The sequence below is a fragment of the Canis lupus genome, chromosome 10 (assembly GCF_011100685.1).
Source record: "Canis lupus familiaris isolate Mischka breed German Shepherd chromosome 10, alternate assembly UU_Cfam_GSD_1.0, whole genome shotgun sequence".
Taxonomy (NCBI): domain Eukaryota; kingdom Metazoa; phylum Chordata; class Mammalia; order Carnivora; family Canidae; genus Canis; species Canis lupus.
The window spans coordinates 7,846,948-7,873,635 of NC_049231.1; the positions used below are offsets into that span (position 1 = coordinate 7,846,948).

A 26,688-nucleotide genomic window follows, 5' to 3' on the forward strand; every position below is an offset into this window, starting at 1 on the left:
TAACCAGGTTGAGGCTAAGTGAATCTTTAGACTGGCTTTAGTTGGGGGTGTTTTATGATGGTTCAGCTCTTGGTTTTCATATAAAGGTTGTGAAACTGTGCTCACATCAGGGAGCTAGTATTGAGATTCCTGCTGGCCGCTGGTGGAGCATGTGCTCCATGACTTCTGAGTAAGGCTGAGGGTTGTGCAAGCACAGCTACTTATGGGGTGAACTCAGGTCTAGTGGCTTATCTAGAAACTTTCGAAAGCAGTGGCCTGTGGGTCTGAGTTACTTTAATAATACTTTAATAATTATGCCACTCGCTCCTTGCCCAGCCTGGAGATGAGCCTTGAAAATCCAGAACATTTGATATTGACATGTTTTGAAGGATGGTGTGCTTGGCTAACTGCATTTTTGAATATGTCCCTTCTATTTAGAGCATGTTGGGATCCCAGTCTTTAGGAAGCAATCTTATTTTTTATCTTTTTCTTCAGATCATGATTTACCTTATTGATAAGGTACTTCCTGAAAGCTATTTTGTTAATAATCTCCGGGCTTTGTCTGTGGATATGGCGGTCTTCAGAGATCTCTTGAGACTGAAGCTCCCTGAATTATCTCAGCACCTGGATACTCTTCAGAGAACTGCAAACAAGGAAAGTGGAGGTAGTGATGACTCAGTGCCATTATACCTTTGAAAATATTTTACTTCCTTGATTCCACTGTACATCTGAGCCTAAACCTTGAGCAGAAATACTTGTTTTCAGGTATTTCTGTTAGTGAGCGTTTGGTACAATGAAATAGATTGGTAGAGAACAGAAACAGCTGAAAAAAATCATAGGGCCATGGTCAAATGGCCAAGTCAGTCAAGAACCTAATACTTTACTAGTATCAGATCAACACCTAAAATGATATATTGCCTCTAGAAGAACACTGGTGTCCATGCCTTACCATCTAGTTAAACTGCTCTATGCTGGCATCCATCCATAGGAGTTTTTAAAAACTGAATTCCAGTACAGTTTCACAGACTGTAGTTTTACCTGAACCATGGAGGCTACGTAGAGAGGAACATGTATTTTCATTAAGTTTTAGGCGCTAAATCAAGTCTTTTTGGATTGAAATGTTTAATGCTTCTTTTATCTATCCATCATAAGGGTATTTCAGTGAATGGGCCAGCTCTTTCTGGAGAAGGGCTTCCCGGGACCCCCAGGTAGAATCTGAATGCTGAGGGAAGGCACTGGGTTGAGGTTGGGGTTGGAGACTCTGCTCTGCAAGCAGCTCTGAGTCGCTGCTGTCTGCTGGGCATCACCCAGCTTGCCGAAGCGCCGAGCTAGCGGCTGTGATTATACCCACTGTCTGCACTTCCCAGGAAGAATAATTAGAAGTTTGTTGTGTTTCTTGTAAAACGGTTGCCAGCTCCCCACCCATGCATTTCAATCTGGGAAAATATGAAAGGATTTGAGGACCTAATCTGTGATTATGGTACACTGGAAATTCTAGTGACACCTGGGAGTCTCTCAGCATTTCCTTCTGAGCCATTTGAATAATCTCATGTAATTTGGCTGCAGAGTATAATTATGCACCTGCGTGGATTTCATAATGCTTCCAGATAGACTGCCTTGCCTGTCCCATGTCAGACATCCTTTCCTGGGCTCCATGTTTTCCTCCAAACGTCCTGCACTTGCCTATCAGCACTGCCCACAGATTCTAAGTCTCTGAGCAAAGATGCTCCTTTGTTCTCGGGTAAGAAGAGAGAACGAGTGCAGGAGAATAATAGATCTCTTTTTGCTTATCCATGGGTAAATGCATAGCCTGACAAACTTGGAGGAAGGATCAGTTTAAATATCTCCATTTTTATGTTTCATAGAATACATACTTAATGCCATCATAGGAAGAAGGAGAGAGCTCCGTGTTTACCGTGAATTCGGAAACCTCAGTGTGAGCTGTATATATAGTTTATTTCAAAATATTTTAAAATTTCATGTTGCTTAGTCTCCACATACTTTGGGATTTTCCAGCTCTCTTTCTGTTACTGATGTCTAGTTTAATTCCACTGTGGTCTGAGAGCTGTGCATAATTTAAGAAGCAGACAAGTAATCTCTTAATGAGCAATGTTTTTATCAGCGGCATTTGAATGAAGTAGGCTTTCCGAGGTTTTGAAAATTGAATTCTGCTTTTAAGAGGCTAAAATCCTTTCTTTTTCTCCCTTTTTTGGTGAGAACATTCTCCTTAATTTTCAATACTCCACAATAGGTAGAGCCTAATTAAGTTCTAGGATAAGATTTCTGAAATATCAGGGCACCTGGGTGGCTCAGTCAGTTAAGCGTCTGCTTTTGGGTCAGGTCATGATCCCAGGGACTCCTGGAATGGAGCCTGCTTCTCCCTCTCTCTCTGCCATGTCTGCTGCTTGTGCTCTCTTTGTCTCTCTGTGTGTCAAATAAATAGAATCTTCAAAAAAATTCCTGAAATAACCATAAAGAATTTGTGAAGGTCATCTTATTGAGATCTTATCAAACATACCTTTGTCCTTCCAAAAAGAGGAAGGAGCAAAGGGGTGGGGGGTAGGGGGAAGAACCAGACTTTAAAGATATAAAGAAATAAGTCAGGAAGTGTATTTGGTGGACATGGAAAATTGAACAAGGGTATTTTTTTTTAAATGATTTTTTTAAATTTTTATTTACTTATGATAGTCACAGAGAGAGAGAGAGAGAGAGAGAGAGAGAGAGAAAGAGAGGCAGAAACATAGGCAGAGGGAGAAGCAGGCTCCATGCACTGAGAGCCCGACGTGGGATTTGATCCTGGGTCTCCAAGATCGCGCCCTGGGCCAAAGGCAGGCGCCAAACCGCTGCGCCACCCAGGGATCCCAAGGGTATTTTTATATATTGCAAAGCACAGAGTGTTTGTTTTATTTCAGGTGGATACGAGCCCCCACTTACGAACGTCTTCACGATGCAGTGGTTTCTGACTCTCTTTGCCACCTGCCTCCCTAACCATACAGTCTTAAAGATCTGGGATTCAGTCTTTTTTGAAGGTTCGGAAATCATCTTAAGAGTGTCGCTGGCCATCTGGGCAAAATTGGGAGAGTAAGTGATTTCCCCATTTTTTTCTGTTTTGAGGTATGGGGGGCCTTAAGCCATGTTGTGCTCTAATGTGGAAAGCATCTATATTTAAGCATGAGCAAAAGAGAAAGTTGGGAACTTTGTTGAATTGCTCTAGCTTCCTGAAATCTCAGTTGGCTGATTCTTGATGGCTGGGGGAGGGGGCAATAGAATCTCTGTTGGGGAAGGGGGCCGGCTTTTCCATGGCTGTAGATCTCCTCCCCCGTGCTAGTGTCCTGGCTGGTTTACTCTTTGCAGCCTCTCCCTGGACTCTAATTGGGAAGAGGGGCAGGGAGAGAAACTTAGAAGAGGAAGATTGGGAGAGGGGTAGTTGGGTTTGTTGGTTAACATTCACAATTCGGATGATTTCTGAATCCTTAGTATTTATTTAGTTCTACTCTTCAGGGTCATGATAAAATGAAATGAGATAATATGTATAAGGTATCTCTGTGGTACTTAGTACATAGTCAATAGCAGAACACATAGGGGGCACCCGACTGGCTCAGTCCCTGGAACCTGCGACTTTTGAGGTCAGGGTCGTGAGTTCAAGCCCCTCTTTGGATGTGGAGCCTACTTAAAAAAAAAAAAAAAAAAAAAAGAACACATGGAACTTCTTTCCTTTCACCAAGAATTAATTCTGTGATGAAATCTGTTACCCCCAAACGTATTACCGTATAGATGTTCCTTACGTTTGTTACTGGTAGCAGGACTGTGAAAAGGAGCGTATTTTCACCCATCTCTAATTTATTATGACTGTTATGTTAAAATTCTACGTTCTGGGTAATGGAAGGAATATTAGGATGAAATTGTTAGAGTTGAGACGCAGAGAAGTTTTTAACGTTTCTTTCCTAGAGCTATAAATGACTTGAGTGGGTACTCATAGACAACATGTCAGAAAACCAATAAATCTCTGCCAGTGTTTTGTTTCAAAAACCTTTTAAGTAGCCTTTTTATTTATGATAAGTTGTTTCCTGGGAGATTTGCCACATTTCATACTTTTTTTTTTTTTTTCCAAGATCCACCAACTCTCGATTTAGGGATTTAGAAAGATCATTATTGTGTATAAGTGTTTTTAAACATCACATAGCTGTCTCCTTTGCTTTTGTTTTATGGTACACTGCTTTTCAGCTGGGCAAATAAGTGAGTCCGCTGGGGATTTGGTGCACCGTTTACTTATCTTTTCATTTCTCCCCAATATCTATATCTTTCTGCAGCCCTGTATTTCCAACCTATTCTATGCCTGACGCTCTTTGAACTTTGATAGTTTCTCTGGGTGGGAGAGTCCAGTTACCGGTATAACTAGTTCATGGGATTTAAGTGTAGCACTTTACTGTGGGCTGAGTTAGTTATAGTCACCTTTGTGTTAGTGCTTAGTTACGGGGCAGGAGGAACAGAAGAGATTCTGGTTTTACTCCCACCTATCCAGTATGTGTAGGATCAGGATTTATCCGTCTGGTCTTTTCCGAGATTCCGCACTGTGAACCAGCGTAGCTCTCAGCACTCGAGATGTGAAACTAATTCATTTAGTCCTTATCCGGCATCATGTTATGTCGGTACTGTTCTCATCCCCATTTTACAGATGTGGGAACTGAGCCACAGAGAAGTTAAGTGAATTGCCCAATGTCACTCAGTAAGTATGTGGAGGGGCCTGATTTTGAACCCAGGAATCCTAGCTCTGGAATCTGTACTTTTAATTTTATTTATTTTTATTTTTCAAAAAAGATTTAGTTATTTATTCATGAGAGACACACAGAAAGAGGCACAGACAGAGGCAGAGGGAGAAGCAGGCTCCTCAAAGGGAGCTGGATACAGATCCCAGGATCACACCCTGAGCTGAAGGCAGATGCTCAACTGCTGAGCCACCCAGGCGTCCCTTTTTTTTTTTTTAATTTAAGATTTTTAAGTAATCTCCACAACTAACATGAGGCTTGAACTCACAATCCCGAGATTCAGAGCCACGTGCTCTACAGTCTGAGCCAGCCAGGCGCCCCTAGAATCTGCACTTTTAATAATGTGAATCTCCTGGTACTAAGTATGTATTTATGAAGTTCAGGGGATATAGGAGTCACACTTGGTAGGATTTTAAATGTTTCCGAGTCCTTGCTCAGTGTACTTGTACATTTTGGGGGCATGCCACTTGTTAAGCGAAAGGCAGGTGCCTACAGTGCCGTCATTATGTCAGGCAGCTTAAACACATGGTCTCATTCAGGTCTCTGCATAAGCCTGGGAAGTAGGTAGGATTATTCTCCCTGCCTTTTCAAGTGAGAAAGCTCCCCCAGGAGAGTTAATTAACTAGTTCATGGTCACATAGCTCATTAGTTGCAGAGCTGGGACTTAATCCTGAACTTTGGGACTCCAGTGCCTGTATGCTTCCCCACAAACTTTCCACTGGAAAAATCATAAACCACAGCTCCATGGGACCTCTCCGTTCACCCTTAACTCCTGCAACCTGGCATTTCTTCTTCTCACTCACCCAGGGTGCTTTGGGAGTACGTGAGCCGTGGACTCTCAGCTCAGCTTCACTGGCGTCTCTTAGGTTTCCGTTCCTCTCTGGTGCTGGCCTTTGGCTTGCTCCCTTGTTCCTCATCCTGGTCTCATGCAGTATTTCTTCCCTGGTCTCCCCATCATACCCTGCGCTCCCCACGCTACCCCTGGCCAGCCTTGCCGAGGGCACATCTGTTCCCACGCTCCTTGTTAAGTGCCTTTCGGTGACTCTTGCCCGGAAGAGGCTCAGGTGGCACAGGACCCGTTGGCATCTGTCTGCAGCTCAGCACCCTCAGTGCTCGCTGTTGCCCTTGGCCATGCAGGCCTCCTGGGCAGCTTTGGTTGTGTGGAGCTCCTTGCAGGGCCTGGGAAGGGCCTGCCGTCTCCTGCATCCATGTCTTTGGAAAGCTTTTTCTTCCTTGTCAACCCGGAGAATATTTTTCAGAACTCCTCTGAAGCATTATTTCCCCTCCTCGCCCTCCAGGGTAAACTTAACCACTTTTTCAATTATGCCCGCGTGCTACTCCGTAATTTTGTAATAACACTTCAGCAGTCTATTTCATTTAATGGCACTGGGACTGAAGAGCACTCCAGAACCTGAAGTTTTTCCATCATCGTATTTGTTTTGGATGGCCCTTTGGAAATTCCCCAACATTAGTGTATGTCAAAATGTTGGTCTTATGGTTGGGGAGGCAAATACAATTATCCCACTTTACAAAGACTGTTGTAATAGGTAAAACCAATACACAGCGCTTTTCTTTCTTTCTTTCTTTCTTTCTTTCTTTCTTTCTTTCTTTCTTTCTTTCTTCTCTTCTCTTCTCTTCTCTTCTCTTCTCTTCTCTTCTCTTCTCTTCTCTTTTTTCATTTTTCCGTGCAAAAAACGTTTTATTAAAACACAGGGGCAGGACCTGTGGGCAGAAAGAGCTGCCCACGGTCCTCTTTGCTTTAGATTATTCCCCTTTTTCCCCCCTCTAGAAGAAGGATGAAAGTCTAACCTGCCTTATAGGTTGCCAGGTGACAGATTCTTTATTTACATGCAGAACCAAATGCAAGAAGCAGGGCGTTATCTCCAGCTGGCTGCAGTGCCCCGAGAAGAACTGAAAATTTTCTGCCTGTGAAAACATCCTGTGGATGATGAAATATGCAGAAAAGTTCTTGTTCTTGTATTTTTCATCTTTCACTTCTCCTGTGATTTGGTCCCAGTCTACCAATAAGATCACCATTTGCAGATTAAGAGCCCCAGATTCCCTACAGGGGGTAATTGTTCTTCAGTACCCAATTTTGTGGTTATTAGTTCTGATCAGTGGTGGGCATTCTGATGTGTAGACTGTGTCACATGAAAATAATAAAGATGCTGCAGGTGGAGCTATGAAGCTGGGGGGCAGATGGGAAAGACGAGAACACATCCTGTAATAAGTACCTCTAAGTTGACTTTGGTGTTTTTTTTTTTTTTTTTCCAGACTGTGTACCAGGATTGTGGTTTAAAAAAAAAAAAGTTAGCAAGATGGGTTTATTTGGGAATAGTAGAGAGAGAATTGTAAGCCAGGACATGCAAACTATGACAAAGCCATGGGCAAGTCCTAGGATTGTGATTTTTGTTGATTGCTAACTCAATCGATAGGATGGCAAGAGGCAACACATCTGTTGCCCCTGCGGTCTATACCTGATAAACAGCATGGAGGTTGTAAACATTTTCTTCTGTCCTTTCTTTGTCTAGGCAGATAGAATGCTGTGAGACAGCAGATGAATTCTACAGCACCATGGGGCGCCTTACCCAGGAGATGCTAGAGAATGACCTTCTGGAAAGCCATGAACTCATGCAGGTTAGTGGGCAGCTTGGCCTCACTTCAGGGAACCCAGGGAAGTATGTTTGGCCAGCTCTCAGATTTAGTTTTTCACTTGACCAAGAACCTATGTATAATTTGATCAGAATCTCACTATATCACAGGAGGAAAGAAAAAATAAATGGGTAATGGATGTTTGTTATGCTTCCATTCAAGCTGTGTTGCTTTAAAGTCCAACCTCCAAACTCCCCACCCCCCACCCCATGTTACCAGGTACTTCTTCTGAATCTGATTTTTTTTTAAGATTTATTTATTTGAAAAAAAAAAAGATTTATTTATTTGAGAGAGAGAAAGAGGAGAGAGAATGAATGAGGAGGCAGAGGAGGGACAGAGGGTGAGAATCCTCAAGTAGATTCCCCGCTGAGCAGGGAGCCCGACTCAGGTCTTCATCCCAGGACCCTGAGATAGAACTTGAGCTGAAATCCAGAGTTGGACCTTCAACCAACTGAGCCACTCAGGCACCACTGAATTTGATTTTTAACCTTTGTCAAGGGATATTTGTGAGGTAACATCATTATTTTGAGGGAGAAATTATTGAGGATTAAAGGAAGTTATTTCAATCAGCATTTGGTTTATTTGTTTTACCCATATTTCCTACTCATGTTATTGTGTATTAATCATAAGTTTCAATATGAAAGACTTGAAGGGTTTTGTCATTTTCTGGCTGGTTATTGTATCTCAATTTCATATTCACAGAGGCATTAAAATTGATAGTGAGTATAGGAAAGATAGCAAATTTGTAAACATTCTTTCTCCCATGAGGTTCTGTAATATGATTTTACCCTTATTTCCCTCTGATGCTTCTCACTACTGCTTCCCTTCCTGGTTGCTCCTCTTGCCCACCAACTAGCTGTAGGTCTTGTCTAAGGTTGGCTTTGGGCCATATGTCTTTCTGTGTGATTTCTCTCCCCTTTTGCCAGTTTCAGCTTTTACCCTTATATTGGGTTCCATGCATGAGGTCATGCTTGGGTCCAGTCAACAGATTGGAAAATGAGAACTCAGACCCTGACATAGGGCTTGAGAAGCCGGGACCCTCTAGTCCTTTGCTCATTTCCTGGAGCCTCCAGCTCCTTCTCAGAATCCCTTATTTTTTAGCAGACAGCTGCCTGACTTACTGAGAATGCTGACCACCTGATAGAACTTCCCTGAACATTTGTAATTTTTAACTTTTCTTTACATTCTCATCTCTTCTTCCTTCTTTCCTGTCTGAGAGGAGGAAGGGTTCGGAGGGAAGTATCTTTAATTGAACATGGCTCTGTGAGCGATGTCCATGCTTGGCATATTCCACGTATGAGATCCTTTACATCCCGCAGAACTGGCAGATTCATATGCCCAAGGCAGGACTCAGGGTCTAGGTATTGACTCTTCTCCCTCCCTCACGAAACTTCAATGGCTACCCACTGTCTACAAAACAAAGCATGGATTCCTCAGTTTAGCATCCAGTGCTCTTGACTGTCTGGTGCTAACCTATCTTTTCAGCCATGGTTGCTTCCTTTTGTACCCTTGACTTAATTCTAGTCAACTCAAGCTGTCTTCAGGGCTCCCAGAAATCCCTAGGCATATGCCTTCTCTGCACCTATGCCTCCTCCGCACCTGTGCCTCTGCTGCACCTGTGCCCCTTCTGTCCCTGTGCCTCCTCCACACCAGTGCCCCCCTCTGCACCTGTGCCTCCGCTGCACCTGTGCCCCTTCTGTCCCTGTGCCTCCTCCACACCAGTGCCCCCTTCACACCTGTGCCCCCTCCACACCTGTGTCCCCTTTGCTCAGTCTTTTCCTTCTTCCTTCACATGTTTACAGCCTGCCACCTCCTGGAAAGTTCCAGTTCAGATGTCATCTTTGTGGAACATAATCTGAGAGTCTCAACTAAAGTCATCTCCCATTTCTCTGAATCACCGGGGCATTGTCTTTGTACATCTCTCGTGAGCCTTCATCACATTCTACTTGACTGAAGACCATCTTATTTCCATAGTGATATTTTTAAGCTCCTTGAGGACAGGGACTGTGCTTTGCTCATACATACTTAGCACTTTGCCTTTTGCTAGAGCTGCTCAATAAATTTATTACTTTATTAAGCAAACACTTGTTGGGAGTCTGCAATTAGTTCCCTATTTCTCTTTTTCAATAAATGTTTGCTGAATTAAATGACACTCACAGATGGTGGCCCTCCTTCTAGATTCCCTCTGGGCTAATGTGATCGGCATTTTGCTGTCAGAGTGATGGTCCACACTGGGTGGGTCATCTCCTTGTTCCTCGGCACGCCTTCAGTGCTTCCTTGTTAATAACTGCACTAACTAAAATGCTTCATCCTAGTTTTCTAAGCCTTATATTAACTTCTCCAAATATTCTTGAGCATTTCTATCTGTCAGAAGGCTTCCTTGAGGAAAATAACATCTGGTTTTACCTTTAAGGGTGGCATTGGTCGGGCTCTGTGTGGGTGTGTGTGATGTGTGTGGATACATGCACATGTGAGATTGTGTATGTTGGAGGCAGTGGTGCAGAGCAGGAAGGGGTTCGTGGTTGAGGGAGTCCATGAGCAAAGGCCCAGCAGTGGAAAACTTTGGGGTGTGTGAAGGAACCTACAAGGAGCTTGGTATCTGGGGTGGGTGGGGAAGACCACAACCCATGGTAAGGATCGTACTTGACCTTTCAGGTTAGTGGTTGGGAAATCGTGCTTGCTGGAATTCTAGGGAGGCTGTGGAGGCTGTGGAGCCTGTGGAAAGGGGAAAAGAAGACCCGAATGGTCCTAAGAAGAGAGGGAAGATGATCTGAGTTGTGGCTGCTGTCAGATACAGGCAGGGGCAGCTCTGTGAAGGGGGCAAGTCTGACAGCAGGAGCCCGGGAGAGGCCGTGAAGGGTAGAAAGGTTGGAACAGAGACGATATTTAGAAGGTGAAATCAATAGGACGTGGGCATGGGAATAGATACGGGGGAAGAAGAAAGGAGAAAGAAATGGGGAGACAAAGGCAACCGACAAGTCTCTGGCTTAGGAAGGAGAGCTGAGTTCACGGCGGGGAGGGAGATGGGTTCGTATGGAGACAGGTTGCATTGGAGATACATTCTGGCCGCCCTGTGTGTCACCTCTCCAAGATGTTCCCCACCACCACACAGCTGGAACCTCCAGCATGGGTCACCCATGGGCTGTCCCTTCCCTCCCCCATCCCCCCCGCAACCTCCTTCGTCTCAGCCCTCAGCGAGGCCTCCTCTGTGTTCCTTCTGCGATCCAGAGTTTCAACAACCGACACAATGCTAATTGTAGACAGTTTTACATTATTTGGTATTTTTTCAAGTATGTTAATCTTAATTGTCTAATGAAGTGGTAAGTTCCCTAATGACAGGGGCCTCATTCTACTCAGCATCCTCATAACACCTAGAGTGCTATGAAGAACACACCTTTGCTCAGTGAATACACGGACTCATAGAATAGGAGAACTCAAGGCAGTGGTTTTCAAACCTGAGGAAACCTCCCAGGAGTGTGGTAGAATGCAGACATTTAGCCCAGGGGTGGTTCAGATGCAGGTGGTTTTTTAAACAACACTTAGGGAAACACTGGCTTAAAAGAAGCTTAAAGGGGCACCTGGGGGGGCTCAGGTAAGGTGTCTGCCTGAGGCTCAGGTCATGATGTCAGGGTCCTAGGTTGAGCCCTGCCTCGGGCTCCCTGCTCAGTGGGGAGTCTGCTTCTCCCTCTCCCTCTGCCCCTCCCCTGCTCGTTCTCTCTCTCTCTCTCAAATAAATAAATAAGATCTTTTTAAAAAAATAAAAGAAGCTTAAAGATCAACCCAATTCTATCACTTGACAGAGGGTGAGTGTGTGGCGTTTCTTCGATTGTCTAGGAGCAGACCCAGGACTGGGAGCCAGTCCGCTACTCCCCTACCGCCCCATACACAGCGTCTACCTTACTCAAAACATGCCTCTCTCAAAGCTGAAATCCCCTTCAGAAAAATAAAGCAACATTTTATTTCACTTAAACGTTGCCAGAACAAATGAGAGATGTTGACACACACCATCTTTGTCCTATAGACATTTCCAGTCTTGGGTATTAGGAGAAAAGAGAACCACCTTGTTTCCCTGCTGTAAGAGAATCCTAGAGGGGAAAACGCAGGCTGCGGTTTGATTGATTAGATGCCATTTCAGTGGCTTTTCTTCTACTGAGGGAAACATCTGGGTGGAGATGAACTAAGCCTAATTTTGTTCAGCTTATGTTTTTTTTTGTAAAGCGTGTCACTAATGAAAAGAGAAATGGAATTTTTTTTTTCCCAGCAGTACCTAAATATAAATGTCTGTCTAAGCGTACGTTGGTAGTTTGGATCGTAAATTGACTTGCCGGTTTTCCTTGGCATCATAGAATGTTATGGAGAGAAATGGTGAATGTCATTTCAAGGCACTCTCTTTCCTGTATTCACTTTAAAAAAAAAAATTAATTCAGTGGCTGGGATCCAATTATGGTGGGCCATAAATCTGTCAGCAAACGTGAAATGGCTCCAGATGAAAAATGTGGGCTGCACGTAAGGTCTTCATCTTTGAGCCTGAAGACGTGGAAGGAGTCTGTCTTCCTGGTGGTCTTCCCCAGTTCTTTCAGTTCTGTGCCACACACAAAATAATCTGCTGGGTTTTTTCCTTCTGTAAATCACATCCCCCCCCTCTTTTTTTTTAAATTAGCAGTGGCTGCTTTAAAAAAATTGAAATGGTCTGGAAGAGTTTGGGAGGTTGCGGGTGAAATCATGTATAGAGATTTCAGTAAGACGTTTGACAGTCTCTCATGACTTCCTTGAGGGCAATAGAAAACTGGGGTGCTGCTATTAGAAGGGTTTGTAGGTGCTGGGGAAACCTACCCTGAAGTGCTCGTCAGTAATGATTGTTACCTGGGTGGGGGTGGGGGGAGAGCGCTCCTGTGCCATGATGTAGGATCTGCCCTTGGACTACTCACCTTTTTTTTTTTTTTTAATTTAAAGATGTATTTATTTATTTATTTGAGAGAGAGAGGGTATGTGGTGGTGGGGAGGGGCAGAGGGAGAGGGAGAGAGAGAATCCCAAGCAAACTGCTTGCTGAGCACAGAGCCTGGCACGGGGCTCGATCCCAGGACCCCTGAGGTCCTGACCTAGCTGAAACCAAGAGTTGGACACTCCACTGACTGAGCCACTCAGGCACCCTTGGACCGTTTTTACTTTTTTCCACCAGTGATGGCGTGGAAATGACAAGGATGTGGATGCTTGTCCAAAAGAAGGATAGTGTTTGATGAATTAGTGCTGTCAGGTGATTCATAATGTACCTTTCTGGGAATCTGTTGTAAATCTCTGATTTATGAAGTTGGAAACCTAGAGTAGAGCTTCTCAGGTGCTCTGAGGACTGCGGTGATGTGTGATGCACATCTTTGGCATTAACTTGCCTTCAGATGTAAGACCTTCGAATAAGTGAGTGAATATATGTGAAAAAGTAGTATAAACACATTGGTTTCAGGAGCACTGATTTCTTCTTTGAAGGACTAACTGAAAGTAAAGGATAAAGGAAGAAAGACCAAAAAAGCACCAATGGGGCCAGTTTTCTTTTCGGTCAGGTGTCTGAAGCTGAGTGGAAGCTTGAAGGAGCTTGCAGAGCTGGGACCAATTACTCTGGGGCAGGATGGGATGAAGTAGGCGCAGGATGTTCTTCCCATTCCTTCACACCCTTCATGAGGCTGGACAAGGAAATATTTTGGTAACTTTTTATAAAAACTGGCAAAAATAAAACACAAATGACTCTTTAGCTGGCTATCCTACTAATTGTCTTCAGTGAGACGTCTTACTTCATTTATAAGGAATTTTGCAATTCCTAGCATTACTAATTTCCTCTTTTAAGCTTGATCCAAATGGTAGGGGTTTCTTTTTTAAAATTATCACGGTATAGTTGACCTATAACATTGTTAGTTTTAGGTTAATGGCTTCCTGGGAGACATGAAATAAAGTCTGATTAATATACATTTTCTGGTGAATGAGTAGTTGAAGCATTGAAGATGTATGTTCGGAGCAGTTACATGTTAGTAAAATTAAGAGAACGCACTGAATTACTTTCCTCCTGCTGATAAGTGATATATAATTTTGAAATTCTGGAGGAAGCACAGGTGCTTTTCCCATTTTTATTTATAGATTTTTAACAGCCTATGCTTTACACCCTGTCACTTTTTTTTTCTTTAAAAATAACAGCTAACAATTTTCACCTAGAACTCATTCACAGACATTTGAAAAGGTGGTATCTTTGGAGAAAGCATGCAGGTGATCATAAGATCATCCACTAGACTTAATTTTGTCCAGAGGCTGACATTAAATGTCTATAAAAATCATCAAAGCTTTGAAACAAATAAGCCCTACATATGAAGATCATGGATGCGTACTTTGTTAAAGAAGTAATAGGGAGGGGGCGCCTGAGTGGCTCAGATGGTTAGATCTCAGATCAAGGCATCTGACTCTTGATCCCAGCTCAGGTCTTGATCTTGGGGTTGTGAGTTCAGGCCCTGTATTGGGCTCCATGCCCAGCTTACAAAACAAAAACAAAAACAAAAACAAAAACAAAAACAAAACAAAACAAGTAATAGGAACTGTGAATTTCTGAATTAACCCACCTGTCACTTGGGCTGGGTGGAAGTCAGACTGCCCCCACCTGCCACCCATGTTCACCACCTGGAATGCCCAGCACAGCTGGATTGATTTGAGGACTCAGCATTGTGTTTATCAATATTCTTTTGTCTTTGTCTAAAGCAGGTATTGAAGTAGAATCTCCACCTGCTGTGTGAGGAGCAGAATCTACCTCTTCAAATCCAAATCATAAAACTTTAATGTTTTTTCAGGATTGATAAAAGCTGCTTAAAGCCACCATTTCAGACTTGGAATTTTTGCTTTTGTTTTTCAGACTGTTTATTCTATGGCTCCATTCCCTTTCCCACAATTGGCAGAGTTGAGGGAAAAATACACCTACAACATTACACCATTCCCAGCCACAGTTAAACCCACCTCAGTTTCTGGGTAAGGTCTTTCCTCCTCGCCCCCTTTCTTGTTTTCATGATAGAAGACTTAGTATTTTAATGTGTTATTGTAACTTCATATTTGTTAAGCCCCAGATCTATATAGTCGAAGTATTTTGGCACTTAAAATCTGAATGTCTCTTTTCCCCCAAATTTTGATTAAGATTCAAGATAGAGATTTTTAAAACTGTTCTTTCCAAAGCAGATTGGGACATAAACTGAAGGAATATTTAGGAACCCTACAACTTATTTAAAAATACCAAATACTAAACATTTTAATAATTAAAATAGTGTAGGACAGGTGCATGAAGAGACAGACGAGCTACTTTAAAATGTAAAGATGGAAGTTGACAAATACATATATATTTAATATATGTAAATATATAAACATTTTATATATATTGGTATATATAATATATATATATATTTGTGTATATACACACACACACACACACACACACACACACACATATACCTATATGTATATATAGGAATTTAGTGTTTGAAAACTTATCAAGTTCTGGGCTCCAGGGACCTGAACTGCAGAAGTACCAAAATATCAAATCAATAGTGAAAAATGTATTTAAGTGGAAAAAAAAGAAATAATAAAATTAGCAGAAGAAAATGTAGAAGAATATTTTTAGTTCTTTGGAACCGGGAAGGCCTTAATAACTGACTCAAAAACACTACGGAAAAAGTTAAGTACTTTAAAAAATAATTTTCTGCATGACTAAGAACAGAACAAAACAAAACCTCCACAAGCAGGCACAAAAATATTCGTGAAAAAATATTTGTAATTGATAATCTCTCATACATAAAGTTCCTAGAAATCAGTAAGAAAATGGCCACCCAACTGAAAAAATGATGAAAGAATGGCAATGGATAGTTTACATAAGAGGCAGCATCACTTATTTCAAGAGAAATGTAGCTTAAAACTAGATGAGACTTTTTTTTTATCTGTCAGATTGATAAAAGTTCAAAAGGTTGACATGCACTCTGTTGATGAAGTTAGAGGGAAACACTCTTGCACGTTGCTGGTTGGAGGTTAATTATTACAATATTTGTGGCAGGCAATTTGGCAGTATTTCCTCAGATTACTAGTCCATATATCCTTTGACCCAGCATTTTACCTTTATGGCTTATCCCACAAATATATTTGTACACTTGCAAAACACAGTATCTATAAGGTTATTTATTGCAGCATTGCTTATAATAGCAGATGAGTGGAAACCACTCAGGTGTACATCATTAGCAGCCTGGTTTCCAACATGGGTTATATGCATACAGTGTAGCACAGCGATAAAAACAGGATGAAGCAGCTCTCTGTGTGAATGTGGAGATTTTTAGGTAAATAGATGCGCAGCGCAGAAGAGTGTATACAGTATGCTACTATTTATCCAATAAAAGAAAAATAAGACTGTATAGTTATATTTGCTTACCTATGCATAAAGAAATTGAAGAACACATCAGAAATTAGTAACAGTGGTCAGCTTTGGGAATTAGATGGGTCAAGGGCAGAAGTTGGACAGGGATAGGAGAGAGGCTTTCTATATATGTTATGTTTACAGTTATACGTAAAAAGTAAGTTTATGTCATTTAAACCATGTGACTATCATTTATGTGTTTAAAAACCACTACTATTTTCTTTGAATATTTCCTTTTCTTCTTTTATGTTTTCCAAGACGACATGGTAGGGTCAGAGACAGTGATGAGGAGAATGACCCAGACGATGAAGACACTGTCGCTAATGCAGTGGGGTGTCTTGGACCTTTCAGTGGGCTCCTGGCACCTGAACTGCAGAAGTACCAAAAGCAAGTTAAAGGTAAAGAGGTGGCTTTCTATTTAGGTGATCTCTGTGCATTGATTCACTCTGGCAAAGGTGTTATTATTTTGTCCCATAAATGCCTATTATTTCCCGACCTGATTACCGGTATTAAACGTCTTTATTAAAAGTGTCTTCTCTGTTACTTTAGCTTTTTAAAAAACTTAATTAAATTCATTATTTTTAGAAAAGATTTTATTTATTTATTTGAGAGAGAGAGAGAGAGAGAGAGAGAGAGAGAGAGATATGGAGATAGCGACCGAGAGAGCACAAGCAAGGAGGAGAGGGAGAAGTAGGTTCCTCACTGAGCAGGGAGCCTGATGTGGGCCTTGATCCCGGACATTGGGATCATGACCTGAGCTGAAGGCAGATGCCTAACTGACTGAGTCACCCAGGCACCCTTTTTTAAAAAACAATTTATTTAATTTATTATTGAGAGAGAGATAGAAAGTGCACGCATATGGGGGCAGAAGGAGAGAGAAAACCAAGCAGACTCCTTGCTGAATGTGGAGCCCAAGGTGGGGCTTGATCTCATGACCCTGAGATCATGACCTGAGCCGAAATCAAAAGTCAGTCACTTAACCAACTGAGCCACCCAGGTGCCCCTCCTTTATCATTTAGTAGGATCTCTCTGTTAGGTGCTGCATACATCATACGTATTTCTTTTTCATTCTGCTATCTTTTGCCCCAGTTTATCTGATTCCATTTTGTATGTTCAGTTCTTTAGCTCAGAACCTGGCATGCAGTGGATGCTTCCTACATTCTGTTGGAGTTGAATTGATATGGACTTGCTTCTTTTCCACTATGGAAATGTCCTCTGAAATATTATGATAGCCTTGACTTGTATTTGAGTGATTAAAAACTCATTATCTCATAAGACATTCGGCTGGGTCCTTCTGCGTAGCCCATGGTTTCTAGTTGTGAAGAGATAATCTCCACCTACCAGTTCTTTTAGTGGTCCATTTGAACAAAGTAGAACAAATCTACTCCCTCTTCTATTGGAAGTCTCTTCCCATCTTTGAGAACAGCCATCATGTCCCCCCAAATCCTTCTCTGTGGTCCAAGTTGAGGATTTTTCAAAAGATGTGACTTCCAGAACTTTGAATATCCTGTATATTCACCTTTTAATGCCTTGTCGTTTGGTAGTGTCCTTCTTAAGGTGTGTGCTTTGAACTGGATGCTATGCTACATTTGTTCTTTTCTTGTGGAGAATGGACTTCCTGTGGTCTGGGCACCATCGATGTAATGAACTCTTTTGAAGCAGTTCATGGTTCTCCCACTATGTTCTTTCCTATCTGGGGTGGCGGTTCCTCCTCTAGGACATCTGCTTTGCTTCTTCTAGTTTGAAGACCATTCTCCTTGGTGAAAGAGGACAAGGACAGAAGATATCAGGTCCTTCTTTGTTCTCTCTGCCCTCCACTAAGTTCATACCACCTTCTCAGAGTCGTGGGGCTATCTTCTCAGTTTTGTTATGTTTAGAAGGTTTATTTTTGCTTGTTTGGCTGTTTCCCTCCCCCACCCCTCCCCACCCCCGCTCAGTTGTGAGTAGTTTTTGGTAGTCTTTTCCTCAAACCTCAGCTTGTTTAAATGGTTTTGGTTCAAACGTGGTTTTGTGTGTATGTCCTTGCTATGTACTCTCCTCTCATCTTTTTAAATGACTTAAAAGATCTAAACTCAGCAAGAGTCCTGTTGATTTTGTAATGCCCTCCACCCCTTCTCTTTGTTGCCAGAATTTCAGCTTTTGGTGTGTAGCCATGAAATCAATACATATTTTAACTCTAAAATTTTTCCGCCTGCATTTCTGGAGTCTAGGTATATGCCCCCTCCTTTTTTTCCTTCTGTTTTCTGTCTGTGTAGTAACGTGCTTCAGGATGATAGGATCACTTTTTCCTAAGTTTTAGAGCTAGTCTTTTTTGTCAGTTTAGAGTAAATAAAGATTAGCAGGTCACGTTTGAAATTTTTTTCTCCTTGAAAAAGGTGTTCAGTAGAAAAGGAAGTAAATTTATCTGATGTTTAGGCTTTATCTGAATAACACTTTTAGTAGATGTTAGGATAGTTAAAATCCCCCATTAAACATTTTTAAAAAGCTTGTTCCCAGGCCACTATTATACACTGTGCTAGAAAAGCCTGTGCAGTATGTGTGTATGCTCTCACACAGTGGCTTATTTCTGGTTCTTAGATGTAAGCTCGATTTTATTTAAGGGACGAATCTCCTAGCTGTAGGTGTCAGAAGCAGAAACTACAGCAGACAAAAACACATGTAGTAGACGTGGGAAATGTTTGTTGGATGAAAAAAAAATTCATTGTTAGAGATGCAGGGATCCCAAGTTCTGATAATTTTATAGAATGTGTTGCTATTTTTAACTTAAGAAAAACTCACTTTTAATCACAGACTAAAATCCTCATGCCGTTATATGCAAACCTCTAAACTGACTTTAGACTTTTGGAGTTCTGTTTTCCTAAGGGAATTTTAGAAAGTGGCAGGGACTTTTATGTGGAAAGAGTTGATCTTCGGTGTCTATAATGAACAAAGTGGTAACAAAATCAAACAGGGAACCCACCTAGCTCATTTCAGACCCACAGTTAGGCTAGTAAGAAAATGCAGAAATTTTTTTCAGGGCCGAAGAAAAACATGTACAAGACAAATTGTAGCTTTTTTTTTTTTTTTTTTTTTTTTTTGTGGTTAGAATTCCAAGGAAATTAAGATACTACCACAGGGCCTGGTGTCATCAGTTCTCATTTAGTGCCTTTCTCCTCCATGACACTGTGTCCTTATGTCTCTCCCCTTGAGTGCAGAACCGAATGAAGAGCAGAGCCTACGGGCTAATAACATCGCGGAGCTGAGTCCAGGAGCAATCAATTCCTGCCGAAGTGAATACCACGCAGCTTTTAACAGCATGATGATGGAACGCATGACCACGGATATCAACGCACTAAAGCGGCAGTATTCTCGGATTAAGAAGAAGCAGCAGCAGCAGGTGCATCAGGTGTATATCAGGGCAGGTAATGTGATTTTTTTTTTTTCTAGGTAATGTGATTTTTTGAAACAGTTTTAACTCTGTCACCTTGTGAAAAAAAGAATGCGTATTCCTAGGATAGCCTCAGAATCGCAGCTCTCTGTAGCTCAGCATCCACAGACACAGCTGGCATGAGCTCATAGCGTCTTTAGCATCTCATTTTCTATTTTATCAGGCTCTACAGAAGAAAAAGACCATGGGTTCCTTTCAGGTACCAAGAACCAGGCAATCGATGGTATTAAACACATTTTCATTATGTGTGCTTGTGGAGAGGGGTTGGCAGATGATTAAAATGTTGCAAAAGCCATGCAGTCCTTGGACTTGAGACATTTTTGGAGCTATTACCTCCTGCACATATTCATCTGTGTGCCAGTCAAGTAAGCTGTCCACCAGTCATGTAGGTAGTAATACAACTGATAGTTGTGGTCAGAGAAGAAGGAAAAACCCATTCCTGCCTCGCTGATGGTTTAGAAGCGTCTTGGGGGTCTGCTGAGAAGAGCGTAATTGCAACACAGTTGGAAATGCTCTTTTCCAAGGACTGTCAAACCACCTTTTTCTTTTTCTCTTTAAATTCCGAAAATCCCAGTGAACAGTCTGCTTTTATTATTTAATACATGCTGATTTGGGGAGTGGTTTGGCTTGTGCTAAGTGAAATCCTAATGCAAATGATGCCTGCCCGGTATTAATCAAAATATGAAAGTTGACCTGTTTTTAAGAGGCTTGTGAGCATGTGACTGATCTTGCACAAAAACTGAACTTACCTTCCACTTAGAAGGGAGGAGTTGGCAACTTCCAAAGATTCGTACTTCAACCTGAATCACTAAAAAGGAAAACACAAAAGAAACAACTATAGCACTCAAAGTGTTGGCTCCTATGTATCCTCATTTTGTCCTTAAAGCAAATCTGTAAGGAGGGTAAGGATGGATTTTTTTTTTATATCCTTTTAAAAGATGAGGAAATGGTGACTCAGGAAGGCTTATTAGCAGGGTCATGTGGCTGTGGTGGGTGGCTAGGCCAGGGCTAGACCCCTGTGTTCTGATTCTTTGCATAGTCCCTTTTTTTAGCTGCATCATACACATCTGTGGGTGGGATGGTGAACAGGGGTATTGCCAGTGGGTATTAAATGAGCTCAATACCTTGTGCTCTAGTCAGGGGTCAGCAAACTGTGTGCCACAGGCCAAATCCTTCTAGCTGCCTGTTTTTGTAAAGAAAGTTTTATTGGAATCCAGGCATGCCCATTTATTTACATATTGTCTGACTGCTTTTGCACTACAATATCTAAAATATTTATAGTCAGGTATTTTATTTTTTTATTTACTTATTTTTACTTTAAAGATTTTTAAAATTTATTTATTCATGAGAGACACAGAGAGAGAGGCAGAGACATAGGGAGAGGGAGAAGCAGGCTCCATGCAGGGACCCCGATGTGGAACTCGGGACCCCGGGGTCCACGCTGTGAGCTGAAGGCAGATGTTCAACCTCTGAGCCACCCAGGCGTCCCCCAGTCAGGTCCTTTATAGGAAAAGTTTCCTGACTCTTGTCTAGATCACAGTTTATTTGGTTCTTTTTAGGGAGAGATTGCTTGCTCAATGGCAAAGTTCTAAAGCATTGCTTCTGAACTTCAGTGCACATGTAAATCACTTGGGGGATCTGTTAAAATGAAGAATCTGTGTCAGCAGGTTTGGGGTGGGGCTGAGATTATGCATTTCCAGCAAGCTCCCAGGTGATGCCAGTGCTGCTGGGTGGGGATCACACTTTGAGCAGCAAGCTTTTAGAGGTGATGGTAGATGATAGGATTAGCAGTGCTGGTGGGAGAGGTTGCACTTGACCTCAGCTTCTGAGAAGTAAAGGAAGGTGGTGAGGATGGCGGTTGAGGGACCAGCTTCCCAGGGTAGGGAGGACAGGAAGTCCTGGCCTTTTTTCTTTTTTTTTTTTTTTTAAAGATTTTATTTATTTATTCATGAGAGACACACACACACACACACACAGGCAGACAGAGAAACAGGCTCCATGCAAGGAGCCCGATGTGGGACTTGATCCCAGGACTGCAGGATCATGCCCTGGGCCGAAGGCAGATGCTCAACCGCTGAGCCACCCAAGTGTCCCAGTCCGGGCCTTTTGAACCTGATAGCTTCTGTTTTTATGGAGCTATTGGAGGAAAAGTGGTTTGCTTGGGAGTAAGTTAAGGGACTAAGGTGGGAGAGGGGAAACAATAATACAGATTTGAGCAAGTTATTGGATGGAAGAAGGAAAGAAGACGATTGTTCAGTGGCTTTGAGGACCCAACGAAATAGGAGTTAATGAATCTGGAGAGCTTTCTGTTCACATGTCTGTGTGATTTCCACCACCCCCCCCTTTGGGGAAAGATAACACGATTTGTTGTGGGATTTTGCTATGTCTAAAGGCGTAGGGATGTTGAGAATGTGTGGTTATTGCTGAGACAGGAGTCCCCGTGGCCAGCCACGCATGTAGCTTGGTAGGAGCGTCGGTGACCCAGAGATAGACGAGGGCTTACGTGTGGGAAGTTTGAAAGATCGAAGAACCAAAGTCTCTTTGATTTAGTACCACAGGTAGCGATATTGAGAGCCTGAGAGCTAGAAGAGTCAAAGAGAAGGATAGGAGAGTTAAAGATTATTCAGGAAAAGTAGGTCCGAGTGCCGAGGTTTAGGATGGAGTTGGGTCAGTCAGAGAAACAGTAAAGTAACTGGGGGGGGACTAGTAAGATACGGGGTGAAGAGGGGACACTTGCCAATATTTTCAACAAGGATTGGAGTGTGACCAGAGGTAGGTGACAGCAGTCGAGAAGCTGTAGAAGGGAGTTCATCCGGGTGACGCGGACGTCTGGAGGAAGCTCGTTCACACAGAGCTGGTGGGGCCGTCTGCCCGCCGCTGTCATCTCTGGGGCCATGTGTGCTTGAGCCTTCAAAGTCCATTGAGGACGCGGAGCGCTTTTCCCCTCTTAGGACCAGGTGCCAGGGAGCAGTGATTTCACTGCGTTTTTACCACCTTCTTCTCACTTCTCCCATCCTGCTGTCTCTCACTCCATAATGCACCGGGTGTTCTTTTCCTACCTCTCCGAAGCTAACAGCTGATAATCCATATGGTCATGGAGTTTGACTTATTTTTAAAAAAGCCTTCTAAGCATTTCTAGAAACAAGACCTCTGAGGTGGTTTCTCGGAGACCAAAACTCGTGCTAAGGAACAGTAGGGTGTCCGTACTTCAGTGAGCCTGCCCCTTCCGTATCCTTGGCCTCTTTGTCCTCCTCTTTGAAGAGGAGGGACTTAGGTAGTCCAGGCTCCACAATTGAATTCAGTGTTTGTTGCCTTCAGTCACGTGACTCTGTCCAAACTGGGGCAAGACCTGGGTGGGCTTGGGGGGGCCAAGCCCCGCGTGACTCCTGCGCCCCGACGGCCGGGTCCTCTGCGGTGCGTTTCACACAACCTTTCACCATTTCTTCCAGACAAAGGGCCAGTGACCAGCATTCTCCCGTCTCAGGTAAACAACTCTCCAGTTATCAACCACCTTCTTCTAGGAAAGAAGATGAAAATGTCCAACAGGCCGGCCAAGAACGCGGTCATCCACATCCCCGGTCACACGGGAGGCAAGACGTCTCCTGTCCCCTATGAAGACCTCAAGACAAAGCTCAATTCGCCCTGGAGGACCCACATCCGAGTCCACAAAAAGAACATGACGAGGACCAAGAGTCAGCTGGGCTGCGGGGACACCGTCGGGCTGATAGAGGAGCAGAGCGAGGGTGGCAAGACGAGCGGCCCGGGGGCAGCAGAGGGTCCGTCCAGTTGTGCAGCCACAGCTGGAGGAGGAGACGGCGGCTGCTCTGAAGGCAGCGCCGGGAGGACGATCGAAGGACAGTCTCCGGAGCCAGCCTTTGGGGAGGCCGACGCCGACGTGTCTGCGGTCCAGGTGAAGTTAGAGGCCTTGGAGCTGAAGCAGAGGGATGCTGCTGCAGACCCCGAGCCCAAGGCACGCCCGCCCTGCCCGCAGCACTTCCCAGAGCCCGATGCCCCTGGTGAGCACAAAGCCGCAAGCAGACCCCCCCAGGGCGGCCACCCGAAAGCGCCCCTCTTTAGCCCTTTCCCCAGCGTCAAACCACTGCGCAAGTCAGCCACTGCCAGGAATTTGGGGTTATATGGTCCTACGGAAAGAACCCCAACCGTGCACTTTCCCCACATGAGCAGGAGCTTCAGCAAGTCTGGTGGCGGCAACAGCAGCACTAAGAAACGGTGACGGGCCTCAAGCTCCACGTAGATGCACCTTCTCCTGGTGGTGGAGGGGTTCCGGCTGAATGGCTCCGAGACAGTCGTAGCTGTCCAATGGAAACGAGTAGATCGGTTCAGAGATGAACACCAATCTGTAAACATGGGAAATGGGCCTTTCCTAAGGGGAGCCAGAACGGGGTGTGTTTTCCCCGCCCACCCATAACTGATCCAGCAAATTCTTGTGGCCAGAATAAATACCGTAGTTTTAAAGTGTGAAGTTTTCCCAATTTTTCATTGTGAGTTGTTTAGACAACCGTGTCTCTAGGCTATCGACCCCTCCTCTTCCTCCTTCCCATTCTGAGAACCTTCGCGGTCCCTGGGACACCGCTCCCCCAAACCTTCTGGTTCTCTGGGTGTTAACCGATCCTCAAGCATGCACACACTAGCTTGCTAGAACAGAAACTGTGAAAAGGAAGTAAGTGTCTTAGTTGCAAAAACAAAAAACTTCCCAGTTTTCCTCTTCCTGCCCCACTGGGGGAATGTTTGTGTGTGTGAGTTTGTCTTTTAATAGTTCCCTTCAGCCAGTTTCAAGATTTTTTTTTTTTTTAATTCTTATGCTGAAGTGCAAGAGAAAAATGTAGATAGCCTTTCTTTGTATTTCTACCTGCAAAATGAAGAAAACCTCTATCTGTTGAAATTTAGGTTGGCCCACCAACTTGAAGATCTTATGCAGAGAACACACACTGGATATGCATTAAACAATCGCCCTGAGCAGCTTGCTGATTCCACTAAGCTTTTCCCAAGGTTCATTCTCTCCTCTTCAGAAGAGTCATGGTCCTCCGTGGTAGGATGACTTGGTGGCCTCTCCACGGAGCTGGTCCACGCGGCTCATTTACCCACCAGCTCTTCACGGCAGATGCGGTGAGGCCTCTGCTGCTCAAAAGCCAGAACACAGCACCTGCCACTCTGTTACTTGAATTTTGTGCTTCTTTGATTGGAGTACTTTGTGGAGTACTTTGTTACTTGAACACTGCCTTTCTTTGGAGAAGGCGTTAGTGCTTTCTAGCTCTCTCTTACCCACCTCTCCCCCGGTCCCAGCGGGTCAGAGACAGCACCTGTTCTTTCCACTATGCAGATGGGAGCTCTGAGTCACAACGGAGGTGAAGCAGCACTTCAGACACTCAAGGTAAATACTCCTGGTTGTTCAGCGTGACTTAAGTCACGTGTCCCCCGGCGCAATAGGCGGATTGAATGCTCTTTGTGCACAGATGCATTGGCTACATAGGTTCTAAAAACCAAGCCCGGAAAGCCATTCACTACGCTCCCTCCAGACTCAGAGGACCTTTCTCCAGATGTCATAGAGGCCTGAGATGGCATTTCACAAAACCAGCTCTAACCTTTCGACCCAAAAAGGTAGTTCATTTTAAAGATGCTTTGTGCAGCTGTCATTTGTTCGAACAAAGTCTCACTCCTCAGTCCCCTTCTCTTACTATCATTGGAAGCATAGACTCAGCGTCTTTATCCTCATCTCTGAAAGACCGTGGCCACGCTTGCAGGCATATTGTTGATGTAGTCGATGCGAATTTGAGCTAATTGGATTGCCAATCCTGAAACCAAAGCTATAATTTTAGAGAGGGCTTTTACTACGAGACGTATTAATTTTTATAATGGAGAATGCAGTTGTGTGGGCTCTCTTGAACAGAAAACACAAGAATGACATACAGTGAGAAAAGCCATTTAATCCCTTCTGTGGTATTTATACCCCCAAAGGAACTGAAGATGGAAAATATGACTAAAAAGTCATTGCGGTTTCGGTCTGGAATTCTGTGCCATCTGAAGTTAGCATGCCGCTGCTTAAAAAGCAGCCGTGCCCACCACCTCTGTCTTGGGAAGGGCGTAGGTGGAATGTTGGGCTTGCTTTGCATTCCACCCCCAGGGAGTGGGACCCTCTGCTGAGTTTCCAAAGTTAAGCACATGACATGATTTTCTTCCATCTGCTAAAACTTTACAGATAACAATGATGCCACCTTCTATTCTTTCCTCCTCCCCCGTCCACGTGAGTCAGAATAGATTCATCCCTTTGGGGGTTGTCCGCCTCGAATAGACTATTGTTCCTTCTTCTCTTGAGTCAGCTCTCTGCTCCCCCAAGGATCTGGGTTCAGGGAGGTGGGGAGGGAGGTGGAGGCCCCTTGCCACCGTCCTTAGGATGGTGCTGTTGCTGTCTGCGGGGTGTCTTAGCCTCAGCAGCACGTGTCCCCTCTGCCCCATTCCCTGGGGTTGGTCTTTCTGGAGGAGGGATAAAGGAGATGGCACATGCTTTGGAGTAAGTATGGATCCCAAATGAAAGAATGAGGAAATGAAAGGATGCTAGCCCTTTGAGGGGGCACCATGGCCTTGTCAGGATTTTAAAAACCGACGGATTTCCATCGAAGCACTCTATGTACCAATAACGTGCATGCATCCTACCATGTAATCGCAGCGTGAATCGGTTAATTTTGGAACCTTGCCTACTTTAGAAAACGGGGACGTGTGCAGTAGCCGCTAGCACGCAGCATGTGTGAAGACCAGCCTGGACTCATCATCCTCGCCATGCCCTGGACACTGGGTGCAAGCACCAGAAGCACTTGCCAGTGGCCGTTTCTTTATTTTTAGCCCTGTCCCTGGTCGGGCCTTGTGCACGGAGTGGACTCCTTCGACGCTTCTGCACCTCCTGCACCTCCTGCACCTCCATTCTCTTACAAAAGCCTCCAGATGATTTACACCTAGTTGGTAATGCTGACCTCTGGGCTGTCACTGTTTGAAACCGTGTATTCCTTTTTTTCCGGATCTCTATTGTTGTTCCGAGGAATTGTACTGATTACAGACCTGTGCATAAAGATTCTCATTGTTGTAGCTGGTGTGCCGTTTTCTCTCTGAGCGCGTGCAGGGGATACTGTTGTGACATTGGCCTTCCCCTTCCCCTTCGACTCCCCCCACCCCCACCTTGGTCACATGACCCAGGGAACCAGCCCAATAAGCTCCATCTCCTCCGACCTGATGACTGGATGGCTCATGACCTTTGAGGAACTTTGCAGAATAGCAGGTTCGTGAGTATGAATAAACGGAGAGTTTCTTGAAGAACGTGTGTGTAAAATTCACCTTTTGATTTTTAAAAAGATTTTATTCATGAGAGACACAGAGAGGCAGAGACCCAGGCAGAGGGAGAAGCAGGCTCCATGCAGGGAGCCCAACGTGGGAC

The 26,688-nt window shown here is 43.9% G+C and overlaps 1 protein-coding gene across 8 annotated transcripts in view; it reads left to right on the forward strand.

The window, feature by feature from the left end:
* The window catches only part of TBC1D30 (TBC1 domain family member 30), a 79,079-nt gene extending 52,737 nt beyond the window's left edge, over positions 1 to 26,342 (forward strand). For 3 of the 8 annotated variants that reach the window (XM_038549918.1, XM_038549921.1, XM_038549925.1), the window contains exons 6-13: positions 475 to 643; positions 2,892 to 3,060; positions 7,277 to 7,382; positions 14,282 to 14,394; positions 16,076 to 16,215; positions 19,012 to 19,218; positions 19,408 to 19,467; positions 22,694 to 26,342. In XM_038549918.1, the coding sequence (XP_038405846.1) occupies positions 475 to 643; positions 2,892 to 3,060; positions 7,277 to 7,382; positions 14,282 to 14,394; positions 16,076 to 16,215; positions 19,012 to 19,218; positions 19,408 to 19,467; positions 22,694 to 23,478 (1,749 nt within the window). In that variant the 3' untranslated portion in view covers positions 23,479 to 26,342. The remainder of the gene's footprint in view (positions 1 to 474; positions 644 to 2,891; positions 3,061 to 7,276; positions 7,383 to 14,281; positions 14,395 to 16,075; positions 16,216 to 19,011; positions 19,219 to 19,407; positions 19,468 to 22,693) is intronic. The other 5 variants (XM_038549922.1, XM_038549924.1, XM_038549919.1 and 2 more) reach the window with 3 other exon arrangements.
* The last annotated feature ends 346 nt before the right edge of the window (positions 26,343 to 26,688 follow it).